At 48.0% G+C, this 27,500-nt stretch overlaps 1 protein-coding gene across 1 annotated transcript in view; it reads left to right on the forward strand.

Annotated features, from left to right (window-relative positions):
- The window catches only part of SEMA4F (ssemaphorin 4F), a 62,235-nt gene that overhangs the window by 22,307 nt on the left and 12,428 nt on the right, over window positions 1–27,500 (forward strand). The window contains exons 2-8 of the mRNA XM_067468452.1: window positions 13,366–13,511; window positions 16,822–16,881; window positions 19,142–19,240; window positions 19,391–19,484; window positions 19,604–19,723; window positions 21,286–21,428; window positions 22,093–22,274. Coding sequence (XP_067324553.1) covers window positions 13,366–13,511; window positions 16,822–16,881; window positions 19,142–19,240; window positions 19,391–19,484; window positions 19,604–19,723; window positions 21,286–21,428; window positions 22,093–22,274 — 844 coding nt within the window. The remainder of the gene's footprint in view (window positions 1–13,365; window positions 13,512–16,821; window positions 16,882–19,141; window positions 19,241–19,390; window positions 19,485–19,603; window positions 19,724–21,285; window positions 21,429–22,092; window positions 22,275–27,500) is intronic.

A 27,500-nucleotide genomic window follows, 5' to 3' on the forward strand; every position in this document is an offset into this window, starting at 1 on the left:
AAAAAACCCACAAGAACCTAGATCTACTCACAGTTGCATATTTTCGAACTGCTAGGTTGGCAGAAGCTGGGTCTAACAGCAGGAGCTCATGCCACTCCCTGGATTCTTTTCGATTAGCAAGTTCAGCAGCTCAGCAGTTTAACCCGCTGCACCACTGGGGGCTCTTAGGGAAGACATAGTCCCACTTGACTCCAATGGTAGAGCCTAGGGCCACCCCACTCCCAAGTTAGCTGCTATTCCCATGACATTCCTTCCTTCAAAGGCGGGATTGTTTGCAGGCGCCTGAATGCTTCGCTTGAGCCAATACTCTCGCCAGAGGCAAAGACCCACGAGTGACCACCCCTAACCCCAACCCCTTCGCCCGCAGCCCAAGCAAAGTCCTTTTCAAAAAATGTAGATTAAATAAAAATATATGCAAACATACAAACAAAAAGGAATATAACATACTTGTAAAATGCAACAACGCCAAATGAAATTGAAAGTACAAAGAAAGACGGAAGGAAAACCATAGAAAATATACGAACAAAGGAGTATAACATACTTGTATTTATTTGTCGTGTCAGGGCAACCAGTCCATTATATTACATTTCTAACAGAACAAAGCAAACAAACAGACAAAACACAAAATTTGTGAGTTTGGTAGTTGATTAAATGTCCTTTGAGCAGTCTCTGGCCACTTGGAGTGTCTCTGGTGTTGCTGCAAGGAGGTCCTCCATTGTGCATCATGTGGCAGGGCTCAGGGTGCATTGCAGCAGGTGGTCAGTGGTTGGCTCTTCTCCGCACTCGCATGTCGAGGATTCCACTTTGTGGCCCCATTTCTTGAGGTTGGCTCTGCATCTCGTGGTGCCAGAGCGCAGTCTGTTCAGCGCCTTCCAAGTCGCCCAGTCTTCTGTGTGCCCAAGTGGGAGTCTCTCATTTGGTATCAGCCATGGATTGAGGTTCTGGGTTTGAGCCTGCCACTTTTGGGCTCTCGCTTGCTGAGGTGTTCCAGCGAGTGTCTCTGTAGATCTTAGAAAACTATTTCTTGATTTAAGTCATTGACATGCTGGCTGATACCCAAACAGGGGATGAGCTGGAGATGTCTCTGCCTTGGTCCTTTCGCTATTGGCTGCTCCTTCCCGGCGGATGTCAGGTGGTGCAATATCGGCTAAGCAGTGTAATTTCTCCAGTGGTGTAGGGCGCAGACACCCCGTGATAATGCGGCATGTCTCATTAAGAGCCACATGTTTTAGCGTGGTGAGATGTGTTCCACACTGGGCATGCATACTCAGCAGCAGAGTAGCACAGCGCAAGGACAGATGTCTTCACTGTATCTGGTTGTGATCCCCAGGTTGTGCCAGTCAGCTTTCGTATGATATTGTTTCTAGCGCCCACTTTTTGCTTGATGTTCAGGCAGTGCTTCTTGTAGGTCAGAGCACGGTCCAGCGTGACTCCCAGGGATTTGGGTGCGCTGCAATGCTCCAGTGGGATTCCTTCCCAGGTGATCTTCAGAGCTCCGGATGCTTCTCTGTTCTTGAGATGAAAGGCACATGTCTGTGTTTTAGATGGGTTATGGATCAGCTGGTTTTCCCTGTAATAGGCAGTAAGAGCACCTAAAGCAGTGGTTCTCAACCTGTGGGCCCCCAGGTGTTTTGGCCTACAACTCCCAGAAATCCCAGCCAGTTTACCAGCTGTTAGGATTTCTGGGAGTTGAAGGCCAAAACATCTGGGGACTCACAGGTTGAGAACCACTGACCTAGAGCTTCAGAAAGCTTCTGTTCTACCATCTCAAAGCTCCCTGCTTGAGTGGTGATGGCACGATCATCAGCATAGATGAAACTCTCTGTCCCTTCTGGCCATGGCTGGTCATTTGTGTAGATGTTGAACATGGATGGAGCAAGCACGCTCCCCGGAGGCAGGCCGTTCTTCTGTTTCCGCCATCTGCTTCTCCGGCCCTGGAACTCAACAAAAAAGCTCCTGTTCGGTAGCTGATTTCCTTGAGCAGTGATGGCACGATCATCAGCATAGATGAAGCTCTCTGTCCCTTTAGGCAGTGGCTGGTCATTGGTGTAGATGTTGAACATGGATGGAGCAAGCACGCTCCCCGGAGGCAGGCCGTTCTTCTGTTTCCGCCATCTGCTTCTCTGGCCCTGGAACTCAACAAAAAAGCTCCTGTTTTGTAGCAGGTTTCCTCTGAGGCGGGTGAGGTGGTCGTCCTTTGTGATCTTATACATTCTTCACAGGAGGAGACGGTGGTTCACGGTATCATAGGCTGCTGACAGGTCTATGAAGTCAGCAACATACTTGTAAATTGCGACGACACCTCCAAATGAAATTAGAAGTCCCAAGAAAGATGGTGGAAAAGCCACTACCAGTTCTCCTCCTGTATTATGCAAACCAGGCATCCTCAAACTGTGGCCCTCCTGCTGTTTGGGCCTCCAACTCCCAGAAGCCTTAGCAAGCTTGTTCAATTGTCAGGAAGTCTGGGAGTTGAAGGCCCAAACAGCTGGAGGGCCACAGTTTGAGGATGCCTGATGTAAACAAACCCACTTTGTCTACTACCGCATGCAACCTAAACCCATTCAAACCCACACCTGCTGCAACTAATCTTCCATCCTCCCGCTCGCAGCCGGTTGAGTTCGACTTCTCATTTGTAAACTCCCTTTTAAGTATCACTTTCTGCTTTTAATAACACACTTCTGCATCTGAAAAAAACAATAGTTGAAGATGGTCCACATCTTTGCTGTATCAAAGTCAATGAATATGGAATTTGGGGGATCACAGACCTGGGGATCCCCCAAAACAGGAGTCGTCTTGCAATGAGGAGGACGTTTGCACAGTCAGCAGAGGCAGTTAAAAGTAGTGGTGGGGGGAGCACAGTTTTCTGGGGTCACGGATGGTTACCTGTTTTGAGGAGGGGGGTTGTCTATTTGGAAAGGTGGGGCTGGAGGTTTGCATTTGCAAGGGGGAGCCAAGTCTTTCAGGGTCACGTCTCGAACCAGGTAGGGATGGACAAAGCCTCCTTGGAGTGATTGACAGCCCGTGCCGTGGATTAAGGTCACTCTGCTCAGCGGAGAAATGCTGACGATAGCGCTCTTTTCTAGCGTGGAAGGCTCCTAAAAGCCTTGCACCCTTTTAGGAGCCTTGCACCCTCCCCCAGCATGGCTCCTAAACCTTTTAGTGCAGGCCTGGGCCAACTTGGGCCCTCCAGGTGTTTTGGACTTCAACTCCCACAATTGTGGGAGTTGAAGTCCAAAACACCTGGAGGGCCCAAGTTGGCTCAGGCCTGCTTTAGCACCTGGTTCCATGTTGCACCGTCTCCCAAGCTTCCCTGTGCTCTGCAGCTCTTTCTCAGAAGGAAACTCATCGCCCCCAGTGTTGGAATTAGCAAGCTTGAATAGCATTGAGTTGCTTTTCAGCTGCAAAGTCAATCAGGAAAGGTATCTGCATAGAGGTAACCTGGCGGCATCCTCTGTGGAATGATGTCCAGGGTGGGAGAAAGATCCCTTGTCTATTTAAATCAAGTGTGCATGTTGGAATTAGCAAGCTTGAATAGCATTGAGCAGCCTTGCAGCTGCAAAGTCAATCAGGGAGGGTATCTGCATAGAGGTAACCTGGGGGCATCCTCTGTGGAATGATGTCCAGAGTGGGAGAAAGATCCCTTGTCTATTTAAATCAAGTGTGCATGTTGGAATTAGCAAGCTTGAATAGCATTGAGTAGCCTTGCAGCTGCAAAGTCAATCGGGGAGGGTATCTGCATAGAAGTAGCCTGGCCTCTGTGGCCAGGAGGCATCCCCTGTGGAATGATTTCCAGGGTGGGAGAAAGATCGCTTGTCTATTTAAATCAAGTGTGCATGTTGGAATTAGTAAGCTTGAATAGCATTGAGTAGCCCTGCAGCTGCAAAGTCAATCAGGGAGGGTATCTGCATAGAGGTAACCTGACGGCATCCTCTGTGGAATGATGTCCAGGATGGGGAAAAGATCCCTTGTCTGTTTAAAGCAAATGTGAATGTTGCACTTGGCAAGCTTGAATAGCATTGAGTTGATTTTCAGCTGCAAAGTCAATCAGGGAGGGTATCAGCATAGAGGTAGCCTGGCCTCTGTTGCCTGGAGGCATCCTCTGTGGAATGATGTCCAGGGTGGGAGAAAGATCCCTTGTCTATTTAAATCAAGTGTGAATGTTGGAATTAGCAAGCTTGAATAGCATTGAGTAGCCTTGCAGCTGCAAAGTCAATCAGGGAGGGTATCTGCATAGAGGTAGCCTGGCGGTATCCTCTGTGGAAAGATGTCCAGGGTGGGAGAAAGATCCCTTGTCTGTTTGAAGCAAATGTGAATGTTGCAGTTGGCAAGCTTGAATAGCATTGAGTAGCCTTGCAGCTGCAAAGTCAATTGGGGAGGGTATCTGCATAAAGGTAGCCTGACCTCTGTTACCTGGAGGAATCCTCTGTGGAATGATGTCCAGAGTGGGAGAAAGTTCTGTTTGGACAGATCTGTTTGGCTTGCGGATTGCACTCTGTAACAAACTTTGAGAAATGTTCTGTTGCTGGTTTGAAAGTGTTGTTTCCTGTGTAATTGTGCAATCCTTACTTTGCAAGAAGTTGTTCCACTAAAGAAACTTTGTGGCTGCCACAAATGACGTTGAATTGGTTGAGACTCTATGAGATACTAATGGAAAAAGTATAGCAAAATGTGCTATAGCAGGATGTGCTGTGTGGTTTCCAGACTGCACGGTAGCAGAAGATGCCGGTAGCCACAGATGCAGGCGAAACGTCAGGAGGAAAAATGCTGCTAGAACACCTTGGCTAGGAAACCGCACAACCACACAACACATCCTGCTGTAGCACATTTTGCGATAGTTTTTCAATGACTATCTCATAGAGTAGGCACTTTGTCAAACTTCAGAAAACTTGGGCCCTCCAGATGTTTTGGACTTCAACTCCCACAATTCCTAGCAGTCAGTAGGCTGTTAGGAATTGTGGGAGTTGGAGTCCAAAACACCTGGAGCAAGGCCAAAGTTTGCCCATGCCTATCATAGAGCCTCAACCAATTCAACAGCCTCACAACCTCTAAGGATGCTTGCCATAGGTGGAGGCAAAATGTCAGGAGAGAATGCTTCTAGAACATGGCCATATAGCCCAAAAAACCTACAACAACCCAGCAATTTAGCATAGCTAGCGGCAGCCACAAAAACAATTCAACAGCTTCACAATCTCTAAGGATGCTTGCCATAGGTGGAGGCGAAATGTCAGGAGAGAATGCTTCTAGAACATGGCCATATAGTCCGAAAAATTGACAACAACCCAGCAATTCAGCATAGCTAGCGGCAACCACAAAAACAATTCAACAGCTTCACAATCTCTAAGGATGCTTGCCATAGGTGGAGGCGAAATGTCAGGAGAGAATGCTTCTAGAACATGGACATATAGTCCGAAAAACCTACAACAACCCAGCAATTTAGCATAGCTAGCGGCAGCCACAAAAACAATTCAACAGCCTCACAACCTCTAAGGATGCTTGCCATAGATGCAGGTGAAATGTCAGGAGAAAATGCTCCTAGAACATGACCATATAGCCCGAAAAAACTACAACAACCCAGCAATACAACATAGCTAGTGACAGTCACACAAAACAACAAAGTTTCTGGAGTGCAATAACTGGTTTTAAAGTAAGGACCACACAACCCTTCCCTCCAGGTGTTTTGGACTTCAAGTCCCACAATTCCTAACAGTAGGCTGTTAGGAATTGTGGGAGTTGAAGTCCGAAACTCCTGGAGCAAGGCCAAATTTGCCCATGCCTATCATAGAGCCTCAACCCATTCAACAGCCTCACAACCTCTAAGGATGCTTGCCATAGGTGCAGGCGAAATGTCAGGAGAGAATGCTTCTAGAACATGACCATATAGCCCGAAAAAACCTACGACAACCCAGCAATACAACATAGCTAGTGGCAGTCACAAAAACAACAAAGTTTCTGGAGTGCAACAACTGGTTTCAAAGTAAGGACCACACAATTAAACCGGAAAACACTTTCAAAACAGGAGCAAAATTATTTTTGCAGATTCCTAAACATTTTCCATGTTTTTTTGTGAGAGAACCAATTAGGAAATGAGATTTATACGAGGGTCGAATGAAAAGTAACGCCTCCACCTTTGTTACTTGGGTTTGGATGGGAATATTTCATTATTTATTTATTTATTTACTGTATTCGTATACCGCCGGTTTCCAACCAATCATTACATATAAAAACATAATAGAGATTAAAATATTAAACAATATAAAACACCACAAAAGCAATAAAAACAACATCATTAGCGTCTCCTTTTTATCAAGCGTTGTCCAGTTCCATTGTCAAATCGTTCGATTTCCTATATTAGCTACTCTGCATTTGTAAATGCTGGCTCGAACAGCCATGTTTTAACCTGCCTCCGAAACTTTAAGAGGGAGGCAGCAGATCTAATCTAGGTTGTTCTATAGCTGAGGGGCCACCACTGAGAAGGCCCTGTCTCTCGTCCCCACCAAACGTACTTGAGACAAAGGCAGGACCGAGAGCAGGGCCTCCCCAGACGATCTTAGAGTCCTCGATGGTTCGTAAGGGGAGACACATTAATAAATCAAACACAGAAATAATCCTTAGAATGTGCTCTTTAACGGCCACTATTCATTTTTCGACATAATCACCAGACAATTGGATACGTTTCTGCCAACAATGAACAAGTTTTCTGAAGCCGTCACAGAAGAAGTCGACACTCTGTTTCCGCAACCAGCCTATCACCGTTCTCTCATCCTGGGTCCCCATCATGCACAGATTTTCCTATAGCCAAGCAAAGCAATAATGTGACCCACACGTTCTTGTGAAATGCCGATTATGCTTGAAATTTCTCTCTGAGTGATATGACAATTGTCCTGAATCAATCTGTCAACCTTTTGCTTTTGAAACTCGGTGGTTGCTGTCACAGGACGTCCAACTCTTTGGTTGCTGCCATAGGACGTCCTACCTCAACATCTTTAAACTGACTTGCCCAATGATGCACAGTCCTCACATCAACACAATCACCATAAACAGCTTACATTCTCTGAGGAATCTCCTTTGGGGTGACACCTTCTGCTGTCAAGAATTCAGTGACTGCACGTTGCTTAAGTCGCATTGACCGACTGTCTGCGCAGGATTCCATACTTCTCACTTAAACAACACAACTTCTGTTGAGGAGTTATGAAGGAGGAGGCATTACTTTTCACTTTAACAACACAACCGTTCAATGCTAAGTCTTCCCGCCAAAATGGAACTGTAGAGGAGAGTCTACTGAAAAAGCCAGTACCTGCCGCATACCAGTCCTGCCTTCTGTTGAGGAGTTACGAAGGTGGAGGCATTACTTTTCACTTTAACATCACAACCGTTCAATGCTAATGCTTCCTGCCAAAATGGAACTGTAGAGGAGAGTCTACTGAACAAGCCAGTACCTGCCGCATACCAGTCCTGCCACCTGTTGAGGAGTTACGAAGGTGGAGGCATTACTTTTCACTTTAACAACACAACCATTCAATGCTAATGCTTCCTGCCAAAATGGAACTGTAGAGGAGAGTCTACTGAACAAGCCAGTACCTGCCGCATACCAGTCCTGCCACCTGTTGAGGAGTTACGAAGGTGGAGGCATTACTTTTCACTTTAACAACACAACCGTTCAATGCTAAGGCTTCCTTCCAAAATGGAACTGTAGAGGAGAGTCTACTGAACAGGCCAGTACCTGTGGCATACCAGTCCTGCCATCTGTTGAGGAGTTACGAAGGTGGAGGCATTACTTTTCACTTTAACAACACAACCGTTCAATGCTAATGCTTCCTGCCAAAATGGAACTGTAGAGGAGAGTCTACTGAACAAGCCAGTACCTGCCGCATACCAGTCCTGCCTTCTGTTGAGGAGTTACGAAGGTGGAGGCATTACTTTTCACTTTAACAACACAACCGTTCAGTGCTAATGCTTCCTGCCAAAATGGAACTGTAGAGGAGAGTCTACTGAACAAGCCAGTACCTACCGCATACCAGTCCTGCCACCTGTTGAGGAGTTACGAAGGGGGAGGCATTGTTTTTTCTGCTAAGGCTTCCTGCCAAAATGGAACTGTAGAGGAGAGACTACTGAACAAGCCAGTACCTGCCGCATACCAGTCCTGCCTTCTGTTGAGGAGTTACGAAGGTGGAGGCATTACTTTTCACTTTAACAACACAACCGTTCAGTGCTAATGCTTCCTGCCAAAATGGAACTGTAGAGGAGAGTCTACTGAACAAGCCAGTACCTACCGCATACCAGTCCTGCCACCTGTTGAGGAGTTATGAAGGAGGAGGCATTACTTTTCACTTTAACAACACAACCGTTCAATGCTAATGCTTCCTGCCAAAATGGAACTGTAGAGGAGAGTCTACTGAACAAGCCAGTACCTGCCGCATACCAGTGCTGCCTTCTGTTGAGGAGTTATGAAGGAGGAGGCATTACTTTTCACTTTAACAACACAACCGTTCAATGCTAAGGCTTCCTGCCAAAATAGAACTGTAGAGGAGAGTCTACTGAACAAGCCAGTACCTGCCGCATACCAGTCCTGCCATCTGCTGAGGAGTTACGAAGGGGAGGCATTACTTTTCATTCAACCCTCTTAGATCGTGTTGCATAGTGTTATAGACTGATTGAGAGTCTGATGGTGTTTCCTTCGCTGGAGTTTTTGAAATGGAGGCTGGATAGCTATCTGTCAGGAATGCTTTGATTGTGCCTTCCTGCTTAGCAGAGGGCCAGAGTGGACGGCCCTTGTGGTCAGTGATTCTGGAATAGACGGTGCTGGGGATTCCCTTTTGGGCACGGATCCTGCGCTTCCTCCAGTCACCGCGATGGGAAGCGCAAAGCCATTGTGGTTGTCCCTTGGCAGCAGCCACCACAACCACACAACCCACAATCAGAGAGCCAGCCACTCTCTCTCTCTCTCTCCGTGCCTGATGTTTTGCTTGGAGAAAAACGAGATTTGAGAGTCACATTTCAATGTCTGAAACTAAGGACACCGAGAAGGAGGACAGCGTGGTTTTGGCTGCTCCAGAGACTCGGACTCCAGGGAGCCACCGATTCAAATTGTAGGCAAAGAGATTCCACGTAAACAATAGATCTAGATCAGTGTTTCTCAACCTTCCTAATGCCGCGACCCCTGCAAGGGTCTGGTGGGCATTGACCTGGAGTTTGGGAGTTGTAGTTCACCTGCATCCGGAGAGCACTATGGACTCAAATAATGATAGATCTGAACAAAACTTGCCACAAATACTCAATATGCCCAAAAGTGAACACTAGTGGAGTTTGGGGGAAATAGACCTTGACGTTTGGGAGTTGTAGTTGCTGGGATTTATAGTTCACCTACAATCAAAGAGCATTCTGAACTCAACCAACGATGGAATTGAACCAAGCTTGAACTCCAATAAGGATGGAGATGAACCAAGCTTAGTACACAGAACGCCCATGATCAACTGAAAATACTGAAAGGGTCTGATGAGCATTGACCTGGAGTTTGGGAGTTGTAGTTCACCTGCATCCAGACAGCACTATGGACTCAAGTAATGATACATCTGAACCAAACTTGGCACAAATACTCAATATGCCCAGATGTAAAAACTAGTGGAGTTTGGGGAAAATAGACCTTGACATTTGGGAGATGTAGTTGCTGGGATTTATAGTTCACCTACAATCAAAGAGCATTCTAAACTCCACCAACAATGGAATTGAACCAAACTTGGCACACAGAACTCCCATGACCAACGGAAAATACAGGAAGGGTCTGGTGGACATTGACCTGGAGTTTGGGAGTTGTAGGTCACCTACAATCAAAGAGCATTCTGAACTCCACCAACAATGGAATTGAACCAAACTTGGCACACAGAACTCCCATGACCAACGGAAAATACAGGGCATTGACCTGGAGTTTGGGAGTTGTAGGTCATCTACAATCAAAGAGCATTCTGAACTCCACCAACGATGGAATTGAACCAAACTTGGCAGACAGAACTTCCATGGCCAATGGAAAATACTGGAAGGGTCTGGTGGGCATTGACCTGGAGTTTGGGAGTTGTAGGTCACCTACAATCAAAGAGCATTCTGAACTCCAACAAGGATGGAGATGAACCAAACTTGGCACACAGAACTCCCATGACCAATGGAAAATACAGGAAGGATCTGGTGGGCATTGACCTGGAGTTTGGGAGTTGTAGTTCACCTACATCCAGAGAGCACTATGGACTCAAATAATGATACAGTCTTGGCATAAATACTCAATATGCCCAAAAGTGAACACTAGTGGAGTTTGGGGGAAATAGACCTTGACATTAGGGAGATGTAGTTGCTGGGATTTATAGTTCACCTACAATCAAAGAGCATTCTGAACCCCACCAACGATGGAATTGAACCAAACTTGAACTCCAACAAGGATGGAGATGAACCAAGCTTAGTACACAGAACTCCCATGATCAACTGAAAATACTGGAAAGGTTTGGTGGGCATTGACCTGGAGTTTGGGAGTTGTAGTTCACCTCCATCCAGAGAGCACTATGGACTCCAATAATGATAGATCTGAACCAATCTTGGCACAAATACTCAATATGCCCAAAAGTGAACACTAGTGGAGTTTGGGGAAAATAGGCCTTGACATTTGGGAGATGTAGTTGCTGGGATTTATAGTTCACCTACAATCAAAGAGCATTCTGAACCCCACCAACAATGGAATTGAACCAAACTTGGCAGACAGAACTCCCATGACCAACAAAAAATACTGGAAGGGTCTGGTGGGCATTGACCTGGAGTTTGGGAGTTGTAGGTCACCTACAATCAAAGAGCATTCTGAACTCCACCAACAATGGAATTGAACCAAACTTGGCACACAGAACTCCCATGACCAACGGAAAATACAGGGCATTGACCTGGAGTTTGGGAGTTGTAGGTCACCTCCATCCAGAGAGCACTATGGACTCCAATAATGATAGATCTGAACCAAACTTGGCACAAATATTCAATATGCCCAAAAGTGAACACTAGTGGAATTTGGGGGAAATAGACCTTGACATTTTGGAGTTGTAGTTGCTGGGATTTATAGTTCACCTACAATCGAAAAGCATTCTGAACCCCATCAAAGATGGAATTGAACCAAACTTGACACACAGAACTCCCATGACCAATGGAAAATACAGGGCATTGACCTGGAGTTTGGGAGTTGTAGTTCACCTACATCCAGAGAGTACTATAGACTCAAATAATGATAGATCTGAACCAATCTTTGCACAAATACTAAATATGCCCAAAAGAGAACACTAGTGGAGTTTGGGGAAAATAGACCTTGACATTTGGGAGTTGCAGTTGCTGGGATTTATAGTTCACCTGCAATCAAAGACCTGCAAGCAATTCCCAACCCCTCTAGGTGTTCCAGAAGGAGACCATGGTTGATGAGAGGTCTAGAGGCACCAACAGGGACATGTCGGTGTTGAGACAGAGATTGTCCACTAAGGCAACTATGGCAGTCTCAACTCCGTATCCTGCTCTAAAGCCAGTTTGAAATGGGTCAAGGAAGTGTGTGCCATCCAAGACCACCTGTAGTTGGAGGTGTGCCAGGCCAGGGGGATGAATGTGTAGCTTGTTGTCAACCTTTGCAGCCTGAAAGACATTTGCACCTGTCAAGTAGGAAAATTAGGTACCACGTATGCGGGGAGGCTAATTTAACTAATTTAGTAAAGGTAAAGGTTTTCCCCTGACATGAAATCCAGCCGTGTCCAACTCTGGGGTGTGGTGCTCATCTCCATTTCTAAGCCGAAGAGCTGGCATTGGCCATAGACACCTCCAAGGTCATGTGGCTAGCATGACTGCACGGAGCATCATTACCTTCCCGCCGGAGCGGTACCTATTGATCTACTCACATTTTGCATGTTTTAGAACTGCTAGGTTGGCAGATGCTGGGGCTGACAGCAGAAGCTCATGCCGCTCCCCGGATACCTTCCCGCTGGAGCGGAACCTATTGATCTACTCACATTTTGCATGTTTTAGAACTGCTAGGTTGGCAGATGCTGGGGCTGACAGCAGAAGCTCATGCCCCTCCCCGGATATCTTCCCGCAGGAGCGTAACCTATTGATCTACTCACATTTTGCATGTTTTCGAACTGCTAGGTTGACAGACGCTGGGGCTGACAGCAGAAGCTCATGCCGCTCCCCGGATACCTTCCCGCTGGAGCGGAACCTATTGATCTACTCACATTTTGCATGTTTTCGAACTGCTAGGTTGACAGACGCAGGGGCTGACAGCAGAAGCTCATGCCGCTCCCTGGATACCTTCCTGCTGGAGCGGAACCTATTGATCTACTCACATTTTGCATGTTTTCGAACTGCTAGGTTGACAGACGCAGGGGCTGACAGCAGAAGCTCATGCCGCTCCCTGGATACTTTCCTGCTGGAGCGGAACCTATTGATCTACTCACATTTTGCATGTTTTCGAACTTCTAGGTTGACAGACGCAGGGGCTGACAGCAGAAGCTCATGCCACTCCCTGGATACCTTCCTGCTGGAGCGGAACCTATTGATCTACTCACATTTTGCATGTTTTCGAACTGCTAGGTTGACAGACGCAGGGGCTGACAGCAGAAGCTCATGCCGCTCCCTGGATACTTTCCTGCTGGAGCGGAACCTATTGATCTACTCACATTTTGCATGTTTTCGAACTTCTAGGTTGACAGACGCAGGGGCTGACAGCAGAAGCTCATGCCACTCCCTGGATACCTTCCTGCTGGAGCGGAACCTATTGATCTACTCACATTTTGCATGTTTTCGAACTGCTAGGTTGACAGACGCAGGGGCTGACAGCAGAAGCTCATGCCGCTCCCTGGATACCTTCCTGCTGGAGCGGAACCTATTGATCTACTCACATTTTGCATGTTTTCGAACTGCTAGGTTGACAGAAACTGGGGCTGACAGCAGAAGCTCACGCCACTCCTCGGATTCGAACCTGTGACCTTTCGGTCAACAAGCTCAACAGCTCAGTGCTTTAACACACTGTGTCACCGGGAGCTAATTTACGACACCATAAAAATCTCCAGCAAGCATGCAAAGAATGAGGAAGTACTTCATCAGTGTCACAAATGGACGGTGAAGCAACAGCTCCCCTGGTGGCCAGAATACCCTCATGAAAAAGCTGGAATGTTAAATAGCCTCTGTGTGTCTGTCTATACATGTTGTGTGTGTATGGCATTGAATGTTTGCCATATATGTGTACATTGTAATCCGTCCTGAGTCTCCTGCGGGGTGAGAAGGGCCGAAAATAAATACTGTCAACGTCTGCACCCCCCCCCCCCCCAGGTGGAGACTCACCTCTGGCTTTTTTTCTCTTTGCAGAGGTGAGCCGTGCCGCTCAGCGCTTCTCTGCCGAAGGGGCTTCCAACTTCAGCGTCTTCCAGGTGGACTCGCACACGCTCTACGTGGGTGCCAGGGATGCCATCTTTGCCCTGACCTTGGGCTCCATCAGCCAGCGCCCCAAGAAGGTGAGGCTCTCCTCCTTGCTGGGGGTCTTGACTGTATTGGAGGGGTCTCTGGGTGCCACTGGGACACCTGCCAAGGCTTCTGTGCTTTGGATTGTGCTTTTCCTCCATGGCGAGGGGTTGGACTGGATGGCCCATGTCGTCTCTTCCAACTCTATTGATTTTATGATTCTGTACCGGTAATGTTTCTCAATGGCTGATGGCCTGCTTGGCTGACCACCCACTGACAATGTCGCTTTCCTTCTGGGCAGCCCGAAAGGTCTGATGGACCTGTCTTCGCTCGGGCAGGAATATGAGAGTTGAGAGGGGGGCTTCCGCAGCAAGAGGAGGGAAAGTCAGGGGGTCCAATGCAAGAGGGGTGGTCTTCCTCTTTGGCCCCCCATTTCCCCAGGTGGTTCATAGCAGCGCATGTGCCTATTTCCCCCCCAATATCTATATAAATAAAATTGTAATGTTCTAGGTTCTTGTGGGTTTTTTCGGGCTATAGAGCCATGGTCTAGAGGCATTTCTCCTGACGTTTCGCCTGCATCTATGGCAAGCATCCTCAGAGGTAGTGAGGTCTGTTGGAAGTGGGAAAAATGGGTTCATATATCTGTGGAATGGCTGGGGGGGGGGGCAAGGAGCTCTTCCCTGCTGCAGTTAACACCTCCCAGCAACAGATTTTCCCAGGCTCAGGCAGGCCTTCAAATGCTAATGAAGGTGATCAGCTGAACATTCACACCTAACTGCAGCAGGGAAGAGCTCCTTGCCCCACCCCAGCCATTCCACAGATGGGGTGGGGCAAGGAGCTCTTCCCTGCTGCAGTTAACACCTCCCAGCAACAGATTTTCCCAGGCTCAGGCAGGCCTTCAAATGCTAATGAAGGTGATCAGCTAAACATTCACACCTAAGTGCAGCAGGGAAGAGCTCCTTGCCCCACCCCAGCCATTCCACAGATGGGGTGGGGCAAGGAGCTCTTCCCTGCTGCAGTTAACACCTCCCAGCAACAGATTTTCCCAGGCTCAGGCAGGCCTTCAAATGCTAATGAAGGTGATCAGCTAAACATTCACACCTAAGTGCAGCAGGGAAGAGCTCCTTGCCCCACCCCAGCCATTCCACAGATATATGAACCCATTTTTCCCACTTCCAACAGACCTCACAACCTCTGAGGATGCTTGCCATAGATGCAGGTGAAACGTCAGGAGAGAATGCCTCTAGAACATGGCTCTATAGCCCGAAAAAACCCACAAGAACCTAGTGATTCCAGCCATGAAAGCCTTCGACAATACATTGTAATGTTCGTTTGTGGGGTTAACAGAACTCAAAAACCACTGGGGGATTTGACACCAAATTTGGACACAAGACACCTCACAACCCAATGTATGCCCTTCACTCATAAAAACACAGGAAAAACACAGCAGAAGGGACTTAAAGGGTCCCAAAAATGACGAAAAGGTAAATGACAATATAGAAAAAAAGGAAGAAAGAAGGAGGGAAGGGGAGAAAAGAAAGAAAGAAAGAAAGAAAGAAAGAAGAAAGGTGGGGGGGGGGGGGAGAAAGGGAGAAGGAAGCATGGAAGCAAAGAGAAGGAAGGAAAGACGTAGAGAAGTAAGAAAGAGAGAAGGAAAGAAAAAGGGGGAAGGAAGGAAAGAAGGAAAGAAAAAGGGAAAGAAGGAAAGAGGGAGGTGGGAGAAAAGAAAGAAAGAGGGAGGGAAAGAAAGAAAGGAGGAAAGGGAGAAGGAAGCATGGAAGCAAAGAGAAGGAAGGAAGAAAAGAGGTAGAGAAGGAAGAAAGGAGAGAAAGAGGGAGGGAAAGAAGATGGGGGAAGGAAGGAAAGTTAGAGAAGGAAGGAAGGAAGGAGAGAAGGAAAGAAAAAAGGGAAAGAATGAAGGAAAGAGGGAGGGAAGGGGAGAAAAGAAAGAAAAAAGAAAGGAAGAAAGGAGAGAAAGAGGGAGGGAAAGAAAATGGGGGAAGGAAGGAAAGTTAGAGAAGGAAGGAAGGAAGGAGAGAAGGAAAGAAAAAAAGGGAAAGAATGAAGGGAAGAGGGAGGGAAGGGGAGAAAAGAAAGAAAAAAGAAAGAAAGAGGGAGGGAGGGAAAGAAAGAAGGAAAGGGAGAAGGAAGCATGGAAGCAAAGAGAAGGAAGGAAGAAAAGAGGTAGAGAAGGAAGAAAGGAGAGAAAGAGGGAGGGAAAGAAAATGGGGGAAGGGAGGAAAGTTAGAAAAGGAAGGAAGGAAGGAGAGAAAGAAAGAAAAAAGGGAAAGAATGAAGGAAAGAGGGAGGGAAGGGGAGAAAAGAAAGAAAAAAGAAAGAAAGAGGGAGGGAGGGAAAGAAAGAAGGAAAGGGAGAAGGAAGCATGGAAGCAAAGAGAAGGAAGGAAGAAAAGAGGTAGAGAAGGAAGAAAGGAGAGAAAGAGGGAGGGAAAGAAAATGGGGGAAGGGAGGAAAGTTAGAGAAGGAAGGAAGGAGAGAAGGAAAGAAAAATGGGAAAGAAGGAGCGAAGGAAGGAGGAAAATGTAAAGAAAGAGGGATCTAGATCTAGATCTAAGGAAGTGATGCTACCCCTCTATTCTGCTTTGGTTAGACCACACCTGGAATATTGTGTCCAATTCTGGGCACCACAATTCAAGAGAGATATTGACAAGCTGGAATGTGTCCAGAGGAGGGCGACTAAAATGATCAAGGGTCTGGAGAACAAGCCCTATGAGGAGCGGCTTAGGGAACTGGGCATGTTTAGCCTGAAGAAGAGAAGGCTGAGAGGAGATATGATAGCCATGTACAAATATGTGAGGGGAAGCCACAGGGGGGAGGAGGGAGCAAGCTTGTTTTCTGCTTCCTTGGAGACTAGGACGCGGAACAATGGCTTCAAACTACAAGAGAGGAGATTCCATCTGAACATTAGGAAGAACTTCCTGACTGTGAGAGCCGTTCAGCAGTGGAACTCTCTGCCCCGGAGTGTGGTGGAGGCTCCTTCTTTGGAGGCTTTTAAGCAGAGGCTGGATGGCCATCTGTCAGGGGTGATTTGAATGCAATATTCCTGCTTCTTGGCAGACTGGGTTGGACTGGATGGCCCATGAGGTCTCTTCCAACTCTTTGATTCTATGATGATTCTATGATTCTATGAAAGAAGGAAGGAGAGAAGAAAAGATTTCCTCCTTCTCCTCCTGAGGTGGCAGGCAGATGTAGTATTGTTGCTGGGGGGAGGGGCTCCCAGCCGATGACCCAGGAGACATGGTGGAAATCTGTCTTCCTGGCCGCCCTTCTTCACTCATCACTGTCCGTTAGACATCTTGGCCATGTGTATGTAACCTGGACTTTGCGCCCTGTCTTGTTTCAGATCTCCTGGATGGTGCCAAAGTCTCACCGGGACTCCTGCACGCAGAAAGGGAAGAAAGAGGCAAGTCCTGCTCCCCAGCTCCTCTGTGTCCCAAGGAATGCTATGGGGCAATGGGTATCCTTGGGAAGAGGGAAAGTGTTCCAGAGAGGGACCCCCAGAGGTCCCATCCCCCCCCCCTATCTTCCCAGAGGCAGGGGTTTGGGGCTCCTGATTCCCCCCATTTCCTACCCTCACTCCTGAGTGACCCAAAGGCTGGCAACCTGTGAACAAGGGGGAAAATACTGCAAATATATCCAAGGCAAGTTTCAACCTGGGTCTAATACAGGAAGTTGTCTTATTCTGGCTGACTTAGAGAGAAACTTGGCAACGGTCAAAGTCACCTGGGGGAAGCTGTCACCTAGGCTGATCTATTGGGTAGGTTGCTCAGTAGTGGGTCAATAATATGTAACCAAGCCTCGATTAGCATTGAATGCCTAGTTTCCAACAAAATCCTCACCTGTTTCTTGCATGGTCACACAGCTTGGAAAACCCACAGCAACCCACTTCCTGTGAGTGATTTTTAGTTTGTTCTGTGAGCAATACTTTAGGAATAGGTAATTTAGTCCTGCCCTAGAGCGTGAGATGACAGCGGCATCATCGGCATAGAGCAATAAGGGGATTCTCCTTGTTCCAAGCTTGGGCAAATCTCCATTGAGGTCCGATAAGGTTTCTTCCAGATCATTATTTATTTATCGTGTCATCAGCAACCAGACCATTGTATTACATTTCTAACAGAACAAAACAAACAAACAGATAGAAAACCACATATTTTGCAAACTTGGTAGTTGATTAAATGTTCTTTGAGCAGTCTCTGTCCCCTTGGAGTTCCTCTGGTGTTGCCGCAAGAAGGTCCTCCATTGTGCATCATGTGGCAGGGCTCAGGGTACATTGCAGCAGGTGGTCAGTGGTTGGCTCTTCTCCACTCTCACATGTTTTGGATTCCACTTTGTAGCCCCATTTCTTGAGATTGGTTCTGCATCTCGTGGTGCCAGAGCGCAGTCTGTTCAGCACCTTCCAAGTTGCCCAGTCTTCTGTGTGCCCAGGAGGGAGTCTCTCATTTGGTATCAGCCATTGGTTGAGGTTCTGTGTTTGAACCTGCCACTTTTGGACTCTGACTTGCTGAGGTGTTCCAGCGAGTGTCTCTGTAGATCTTAGAAAACTATTTCTTGATTTAAGCCATTGACGTGCTGGCTGATACCCAAACAGGGGATGAGCTGGAGATGTCTCTGCCTTGGTCCTTTCACTATTGGCTGCTACTTCCCGGCGGATGTCAGGTGGTGGAATACCGGCTAAGCTGTGTAATTTCTCCAGTGGTGTAGGGCACAGGCACCCCGTGATAACGCGGCATGTCTCATTAAGAGCCACATCCACTGTTTTAGTGTGGTGAGATGTGTTCCACGCTGGGCATGCATACTCAGCAGCAGAGTAGCATAGCGCAAGGGCAGATGTCTTCACTGTGTCTGGTTGTAATCCCCAGGTTGTGCCAGTCAGCATTCGTATGATATTGTTTCTAGCACCCACTTTTTGCTTGATCTCAGGCAGTGCTTCTTGTAGGTCAGAGCACGGTCCAGAGTGACTCCCAGGTATTTGGGTGCGCTGCAATGCTCCAGTGGGATTCCTTCCCAGGTGATCCTCAGAGCTCAGGATGCTTGTCTGTTCTTAAGGTGAAAAGCACATGTCTGTGTTTCAGATGGATTAGGGATCAGCTGTTTTTCCCTGTAATAGGCAGTTAGAGCACCTAGAGCTTCGGAGAGCTTCTGTTCAACCATCTCAAAGCTCCCTGCTTGAGCCGTAATGGCACGATCATCTGCATAGATGAAACTCTCTGTCCCTTCTGGCAGTGGCTGGTCATTTGTGTAGATGTTGAACATGGATGGAGCAAGCACGCTCCCCCGAGGCAGGCCGTTCTTCTGTTTCCGCCATCTGCTTCTCTGGCCCTGGACCTCAACAAAGAAGCTCCTGTTTTGTAGCAGGTTTCCTATGAGGCGGGTGAGGTGGTATTCCAGATCATTGATGACTGTATTAAACAAGATAGGGGCAAAGATGCAGTTCCCACATGTCCAGGAATGCCGTGCCCCACATCTCAGCTCTAGAGCCAACATGCATTGTAGCCCTAGTGCTGAGAGTGGGAGCATCCCAAAGCCTCAACTCTGTTTGACCCCAAACTTTCCCATCCATCAGGTGGGACCCTCCCTTGCCTTTGCAGTCCCCCACTTCCAGCCAGATAGACAGAGTGGCACCCCTTCTTTCCCCCTCACCTTCCTGCCTTCTTTGCCTGCAGGCCGAGTGCCAGAACTTCATCCGCATCTTGCAGTTCGTCAATCAGAGCCATCTCTTAGTCTGTGGTACCTTTGCCTTCGATCCCCGCTGTGGCTACATTGTGAGTGGCCCTTTGACCGAGGCACCTTTCCCAATCCTCTTCCTTGTGTTGGGGTGGGGTGAGTGGGGGTCAGACCCTTTTGCTAGTGGGGTCCAGTTCCCTCCCTTTAACAGGTGACCATTCCCCTCCAATGTTGATGTCTCTTTGCAGAAGCTGAGTGACTTCCGGAGCGTGGAGCACGTGGAGAGCGGGCGTGGGCACTGCCCCTTTGAGCCCCTCCAGCCCTCCACCGCCATCATGGCAGGTATGCTTTCGCGGAGGTGGGTGGTCAGAGAATGGGGTTCCCTTGGGGGCAAAACAAGGGCTTCCCTTGATTCTCTCTCTACCAAGTGGTCATGCTGAATTCCTCCTCCCACCCCTTAGATGGTGCCCTCTACGTGGCCACAGTTGGGAACTTCCTGGGGACGGACCCCCTCATCTCCAGAGTCACCGGGAACCCCTCGGAGGTCATCCGGACGGACAGCTCCATGACCTGGCTGAATGGTGAGCCAAATAGGCAGCCAAGTGTGGCTGTTGTTGTATGTCAGCCTGTGATTGTGTTTGATGTTCATGTTAATGATGTTCATGATGGGAATGGGGATGATGTTCCTGATGGTGGCTTTGGGGATGGGAGTTTGCTTGGGCCTGAGTAAAGCTCAGACGAGAGGCCAGAGCTGTTTCAGGAAGAGGAAGATTCCCAAGGCCACATTCTTGAGAGGGGCCCTTCACAGCCTTTCTCAGAACAACTGTCTGAAGATAATTTGTCAGATGTCAAAAATAATGGGAGCTCAGAGAGAGCTGATAATGAGAGCTTAGACAGAAAGCAAAGTTTTTTATAAACAGAGACAAAGTCTGCAAAGACTCAGACAGTCCATTCTCTTACAGCAAAAGAAAGATAACAAACCTGGGAGCAAGGTCAATAGAAATGCTTTCCTGGCAGTTTTGGAACCTGGAAAAGCCTTATATAGATGCATGGGAAAGAGTTGCCTCATTCAGGTCAACGTTGGAAATTGACCATGGTCTTGTTTTCAAGTGCTCTTCGTTTCATGTACCAAGTTCTTGCCAAGCTCCTGTTTTGTTTATGAGATTTTTTCATGGATTCAAGTGCCTAGTTTCATGGAATTCTGTGTACTTTTGGATCTGGTTTTCCTTTGAGGCTTATGGACTATTTTACTTGTATTGGACCTTTACAGCTTTTGCTATTTTTACTGCTGTGCCTACATATATTCTTTAATAAACTGCTTGCTGATTTTACCAAGTTGGTGTGGTGTTTAAGGTCAGAGACAGGTACCTGCTCTCTTGTACGACAGTTGTTGCTCTCCATGCCAAGCAATCCTAGAGCAGGCATGGGCAAACTTGGGACCTCCTGGTGTTTTGGACTTCAACTCCCACCATTCCTAATAGCCTCAGGCCCTTTCCTTTTCCCCCTCAGGGTCTGAGGCTGTTGGGAATGGTGGGAGTTGAAGTCCAAAATACCCGGAGGACCCAAGTTTGCGCTTGTGTGGTCTAGATCTGAGCGTATCTCCTTCTACGTCCCGCCTCAGAGTTTAAGATCTTCTGGGGAGGTCCTGCTTTCGGCCCCGCCTCTGTCTCAAACACGCTTGGCAGGGACGAGGGACAGGGCCTTCTCAGTGGTTGCCCCCCGCCAGTGGAAATCACTCCCCGGGGAAATTAGATCATCTTCATCCCTCCTCACCTTTAGAAAAAAGTTAAAAACATGGATGTGGGACCAGGCCTTTGGGTAATTAAGCGGACAATGACAATAACAATATTGATAATGGTTTGGAAATGGATTATGGATAAATTTGATGGAGCATCCAACCAGTTTTTGGCTAATAGTGGCCACCAGAGCACTGATTCTTAGTAGATTTTAATTGTATTGTTTTAATATTTTAACTATTTAGAATTATTGACCATTTGTTTTTATTATGAATATATTGAGGCATCTAATTGCTGCCGATTGGAAGCCACCCTGAACACCCCCCAAGTGGTTGAGAATGGTGGGGTACAAATATTTGAAATAAATATTTGTACAATCAGCCTCTCTCCCATCCTTCCCGGTCCAGATCCAGAATTTGTGGCGTCGGCCTTCCTGCGGGAAGGGAAGGATGGAGAAGACGACAAGATCTATTTCTTCTTCACGGAGACGGCTCGCGAGTATGACTTTTACGAGAAGGTCAAGGTGGCCCGTGTGGCCCGCGTCTGCAAGGTGGGTCTGAGGGGCAAGGGTTGGCACATCACGGGGGCAGGAAGCTGGGGGCCCTTCTCATTTGTGTTATGGGGCTGGCCACTCTCCTCCCCATTGCTAGTGTTCTAGAGCTACTGCTTTTCTACCTGCAAGGAGGGGATGACACTTGTGTCCCCTCTGGGCACCTTTTCCCCCTCCCTACGCTTCTCCCAATGTGGCTTTTCCTCTCAGCCACACTGCAGTGCCATTATCTCTTACACCTCAGCAAGCGAGAGTCCAAAAGTGGCAGGCTCAAACCCAGAACCTCAATCCATGGCTGATACCAAATGAGAGACTCCCCCCTGGGCACACAGAGGACTGGGCAACTTGGAAGGCGCTGAACAGACTGCGCTCTGGCACCACGAGATGCAGAGCCAACCTTCAGAAATGGGGCCACAAAGTGGAATCCACAACATGCGAGTGCAGAGACCACCTACTACAATGCAACCTGAGCCCTGCCACATGCACAATGGAGGAGCTTCTTGCAGCAACACCAGATGCACTCCAAGCAGCCAGCTACTGGTCAAAGGACATTTAATAGAATACCAAGTCTGCAAACTTTGTATTTTGTTTGTTTGTTTGTTTGACTGTTTTGGTTCGCTCCTGACACGATAAATACATAAATATCTTACTCTTGTCCCTGCAGGGAGACTTAGGGGGCCAGAAGACGCTGCAGAAGCGATGGACCACCTTCCTGAAGGCGCAGCTCCACTGCTCAGACCCCAGGAGCGGCACCGTCTTCAATGTCCTGAGGGACGTGGTCACTCTTCCAGCCCTAGACGGCGCTTGGAATGCAACCATCTTCTATGGGGTCTTTGCAGCTCAGGGGTGAGAGCCAGGGGTGTTTTTGTGGTGGGCTTGTGCACTTTCCCTTCCTCCCCCTTTTCCCAGTCCTGAAAGTCCTCTCAGTGCAGATGAGAGAGATGCCAGTCAGTTGGGCTGGGAGAGGAAAGGAGGGAGCGAGAGGGAAGGAGACTCAGCTTTCCTAGGGGCAAAAAGGGCGATGGGATAACCAATCTCTGTGTGTCCCAGAACCCCCAAGAAAAAGCAGGGAGAGCAGAAGGCTCTTCCCACTCCTGGCCCTGGGTATATTGTCACAAATACCTGATTCACCCAAATTTGAATCCTGGTGGTGTTGGGGGTGGGATTGATTTTGTCATTTGGGAGTTGTAGTTGCTGGGATTTATAGTTCACCTATGTGAGGAAGCGTTAATCCCACCGCTTGTCAACAAAATTATGTGAGGAAGTATTAATCTTCTTTAATGCCACCAATATTCTGTGAGGAACCTTCTTTTAGATATCAATTAAGCTGCCACCAATATGTTTAGAGACGCTGGTTTATGTCTCTGTTTATCTTTAGTTGTGTTGTGAGGTGACTTTGGTAGTGTGGAATGCACCAAGCATAAAAGCAATGGAGGAGGCAGGTTTGAAATACAAAGAGAACAAGTTTTATTGTTAACAGAACGTAATTGTTGCAGTTTTGAGAATTTGAACTTGGCACAAGGCTTGATGTTACAAAATGGCTGGTTTGAGATATATTCAGGCTTCTGATGTTACAATTCTACAAACTCCTTCTTTAGTGAAGTGCTTATACTACTTCAGAGTTCCCTATTGTGAATATCCACACTGTTTGCCCTATACTCGGAACAAACCACTGATCACCAGTCTTTCCTTACTGGCGATCCTTTAAACCCCCTCTGTTAGATTCTTTAACCTAAGCAATCTAACAAGGTAACACCTTCAGCTCTCTTGCTGAAGAAATATTCACAAATTCTAAGAACTACTGAATTCTCACAGCTTCACAACCCAGAGCCCTAACTGACTCTGAACCTCTTCCCCGGGTCTCATCCACCGGACTGAATATTAACTGACGCTTTCAAACCTTTTATTCCTTAAACTCTGCCCACCTCCTCTGAGGCTTTGTTACTATGGCAACCTATCTCTTACAGTTAGGCCATAGCAACTAATGTAAACCCTAAATACAGTTTAAACACAGTACATTAAACACTCTATAATAAACATTTCTCTACAACCTACAATCAAAGAGCTTTCTGAACTCCACCAACGATAGAACTGACCCAAACTTAGCACACAATACATCAGTAAAAACAACAACATTGTTGTTTTACATCAGTAAAAACAACACAGAACTCCCATGACCAACAGAAAATACTGGAAGGGTTAGGTGGGCATTGACTTTAATCATGGGAGTTGTAGTTCACCTACATCTAGAGAGCACTGTGGACTCAAACAATGGAGGATCTAGACCAAACTTGGCATGGATACTCAATATGCCCAAATGTGAACAGTGGTGGAGTTTGGGGAAAACAGACCTTGAGATTTGGGTAGTTGCTGGGATTTATAGTTCACCTACAATCAAAGAGCACTCTGAACCCCACCAACAATAGAATTGGGCCAAACTTCCCACACAGAACCCCCATGACCAACAGAAAGTACTGTGTTTTCTGATGGTCTTTGGCGACCCCTCTGACACCTCCTCATGAACCCCCCAGGGGTCCTGACCCCCAGGTTGAGAAACACTGAGTTAAGGCATTCAGTACTCCAGCCATTCAGCCCAGCCCCGTGTGTACAAAAACTTTATTTACAATGCTATTCACACATTTATTAGTAGTCACAGCAGGACGCCAGCGATCAAAGAGAAAGACCGGGTGTTGCCAGCTTTCATGCATGACCCTAATCTCTGTTCCCCACCTCTGAACATGACATGTTTTTTTGTTGGGTGAGTGGGCTTAGTAACAAAAGACCCTCCTCATAAATGCACAGTGGAGTCGCTTAGCAGCAGCGTGACACAGTACCAGGAGCCAAAGTGATAAAAAGAACCAAAACACACAGACCAATAGGAGGCTTTATAGTGGCATTATTTACAATAACAAGGTTTCCACAAGACAAATAAAGTTCAACCTTCACACTGGAGCTTCACAAACAATTTATTTATTTACAATATTTCTAACCCGCCTTTCCCAAGCCCAAAAGCAACTCAAGGTGGTTTACAAACTGGCAGCAATTCAATGCCATAAAAATCCACAATATACAATTAAAACTTTTAAAGCAGCATTATAAAATCAATTTAAAATCAGTACAATACCAAAACCGTTAAATGTATATAATAGCCAATGTCTTCCTGTGTTAATCTCACAAGGCCTTCTCATACCGAGGCTTATCTCACACTAAGACTAAGGCCTACTGCACATTGTAAGGCCTTTTCTCAGACTATGGTCTATCTCATACTGTGAGGCCTTCTCTCTCAGACTAAGGCCTACCTCATACTGTGAGGCCATCTCTCAGACTAAGGCCTAGCTCACGGTGTGAGGCCTTCTCTCTCAAACTATGGTCTACCTCACACTGTGAGGCCTTTTCTCAGACTAAGGTCTATCTCATACTGTGAGGCCTTCTCTCTCAGACTAAGGCCTAGCTCACACTGTGAGGCCTTCTCTCTCAGACTAAGGCCTAGTTCACACTGTGAGGTCTTCTCTCTCAGACTAAGGTCTAGCTTACAGTGTGAGGCCTTTTCTCAGACTAAGGTCTATCTCATACTGTGAGACCTTTTCTCAGACTAAAGTCTATCTCATACTGTGAGGCCTTCTCTCTCAGACTAAGGCCTAGCTCACACTGTGAGGTCTTCTCTCTCAGACTAAGGCCTAGCTTACAGTGTGAGGCCCTCTCTCACAGACTAAGGCCTAGCTTACAGTGTGAGGCCTTCTCTCACAGACTAAGGCCTACCTCACAGTGTGAGGCCTTCTTTCAGACTATAGTCTACCTCACGCTGTGAGGCCTTTTCTCAGACTAAGGTCTATCTCATACTGTGAGGCCTTCTCTCTCAGACTAAGGCCTACCTCACAGTGTGAGGCCTTCTCTCACATACTAAGGTCTAGTTCACAGTGTGAGGCCTTCTCCCTTAGACTAAGGCCTAGCTCACACTGTGAGGCCTTCTGTCAGACTAAGGCCTAGCTCACAGTGTGTGGCCTTCTCTCACAGACTAAGGTCTAACAGTGTGAGGCCTTTTCTCAAACTATGGTCTACCTCACACTGTGAGGCATTTTCTCAGACTAAGGTCTATCTCATACTGTGAGGCCTTCTCTCAGGCTAAGACCTTTCTCCCACTGAGGTTTACCTCAAGAGTGACCGCTACTAAGCTATAGGCACACCTGCTTATATAAAACCTCAGCTTTTGCTGTGTCATTGCATCTATTTAACCCTTTCAGCACTTGACTCACATTTTTATAATTAAAAATACCTGCTTAATTTTTAATATTTCTGACATTTTTGACCGGAGGTCCTCTCTGGCCAGGCTCAGGCATCTCCTTAACTCTACGATGACCTGGTGCCTTTTTGCCAAGACGTGCCTGAGGATGTTTTTCCTAGTACAGACATCTCTCCAACACATTTGAGCTGCCTTGGCTAGTAGCCAGCAGTGACTGCTTCCCCTTCCTTGTCCTTTGCTGAGTTGATGGGACTACGTTCTGCATTACCCTTGCTAGCTTGAGCAATGATGGGCAAGCCTCAGTGGGGGACCTCTCCCACTTGGGCTGAGCAATGATGGGCAAGCTTCAGTGGGGGACCTCTCCCACTTGGGCTGAGCAATGATGGGCAAGCTTCAGTGGGGGACCTCTCCCACTTGGGCTGAGCAATGATGGGCAAGCTTCAGTGGGGGACCTCTCCCACTTGGGCTGAGCAATGATGGGCAAGCTTCAGTGGGGGACCTCTCCCACTTGGGCTGAGCAATGATGGGCAAGCTTCAGTGGGGGACCTCTCCCACTTGGGCTGAGCAATGATGGGCAAGCTTCAGTGGGGGACCTCTCCCACTTGGGCTGAGCAATGATGGGCAAGCTTCAGTGGGGGACCTCTCCCACTTGGGCTGAGCAATGATGGGCAAGCTTCAGTGGGGGACCTCTCCCACTTGGGCTGAGCAATGATGGGCAAGCTTCAGTGGGGGACCTCTCCCACTTGGGCTGAGCAATGATGGGCAAGCTTCAGTGGGGGACCTCTCCCACTTGGGCTGAGCAATGATGGGCAAGCTTCAGTGGGGGACCTCTCCCACTTGGGCTGAGCAATGATGGGCAAGCTTCAGTGGGGGACCTCTCCCACTTGGGCTGAGCAATGATGGGCAAGCTTCAGTGGGGGACCTCTCCCACTTGGGCTGAGCAATGATGGGCAAGCTTCAGTGGGGGACCTCTCCCACTTGGGCTGAGCAATGATGGGCAAGCTTCAGTGGGGGACCTCTCCCACTTGGGCTGAGCAATGATGGGCAAGCCTCAGTGGGGGACCTCTCCCACTTGGGCTGAGCAATGATGGGCAAGCCTCAGTGGGGGACCTCTCCCACTTGGGCTGAGCAATGATGGGCAAGCCTCATTGGGGGACCTCTCCCACTTGGGCTGAGCAATGATGGGCAAGCTTCAGTGGGGGACCTCTCCCACTTGGGCTGAGCAATGATGGGCAAGCCTCAGTGGGGGACCTCTCCCACTTGGGCTGAGCAATGATGGGCAAGCCTCAGTGGGGGACCTCTCCCACTTGGGCTGAGCAATGATGGGCAAGCTTCAGTGGGGGACCTCTCCCACTTGGGCTGAGCAATGATGGGCAAGCTTCAGTGGGGGACCTCTCCCACTTGGGCTGAGCAATGATGGGCAAGCTTCAGTGGGGGACCTCTCCCGCTTGGGCTGAGCAATGATGGGCAAGCTTCAGTGGGGGACCTCTCCCGCTTGGGCTGAGCAATGATGGGCAAGCTTCAGTGGGGGACCTCTCCCGCTTGGGCTGAGCAATGATGGGCAAGCTTCAGTGGGGGACCTCTCCCGCTTGGGCTGAGCAATGATGGGCAAGCTTCAGTGGGGGACCTCTCCCGCTTGGGCTGAGCAATGATGGGCAAGCTTCAGTGGGGGACCTCTCCCGCTTGGGCTGAGCAATGATGGGCAAGCTTCAGTGGGGGACCTCTCCCGCTTGGGCTGAGCAATGATGGGCAAGCTTCAGTGGGGGACCTCTCCCGCTTGGGCTGAGCAATGATGGGCAAGCTTCAGTGGGGGACCTCTCCCGCTTGGGCTG

This window comes from Anolis sagrei, chromosome 5, assembly GCF_037176765.1.
Source record: "Anolis sagrei isolate rAnoSag1 chromosome 5, rAnoSag1.mat, whole genome shotgun sequence".
NCBI classification, from domain to species: domain Eukaryota; kingdom Metazoa; phylum Chordata; class Lepidosauria; order Squamata; family Dactyloidae; genus Anolis; species Anolis sagrei.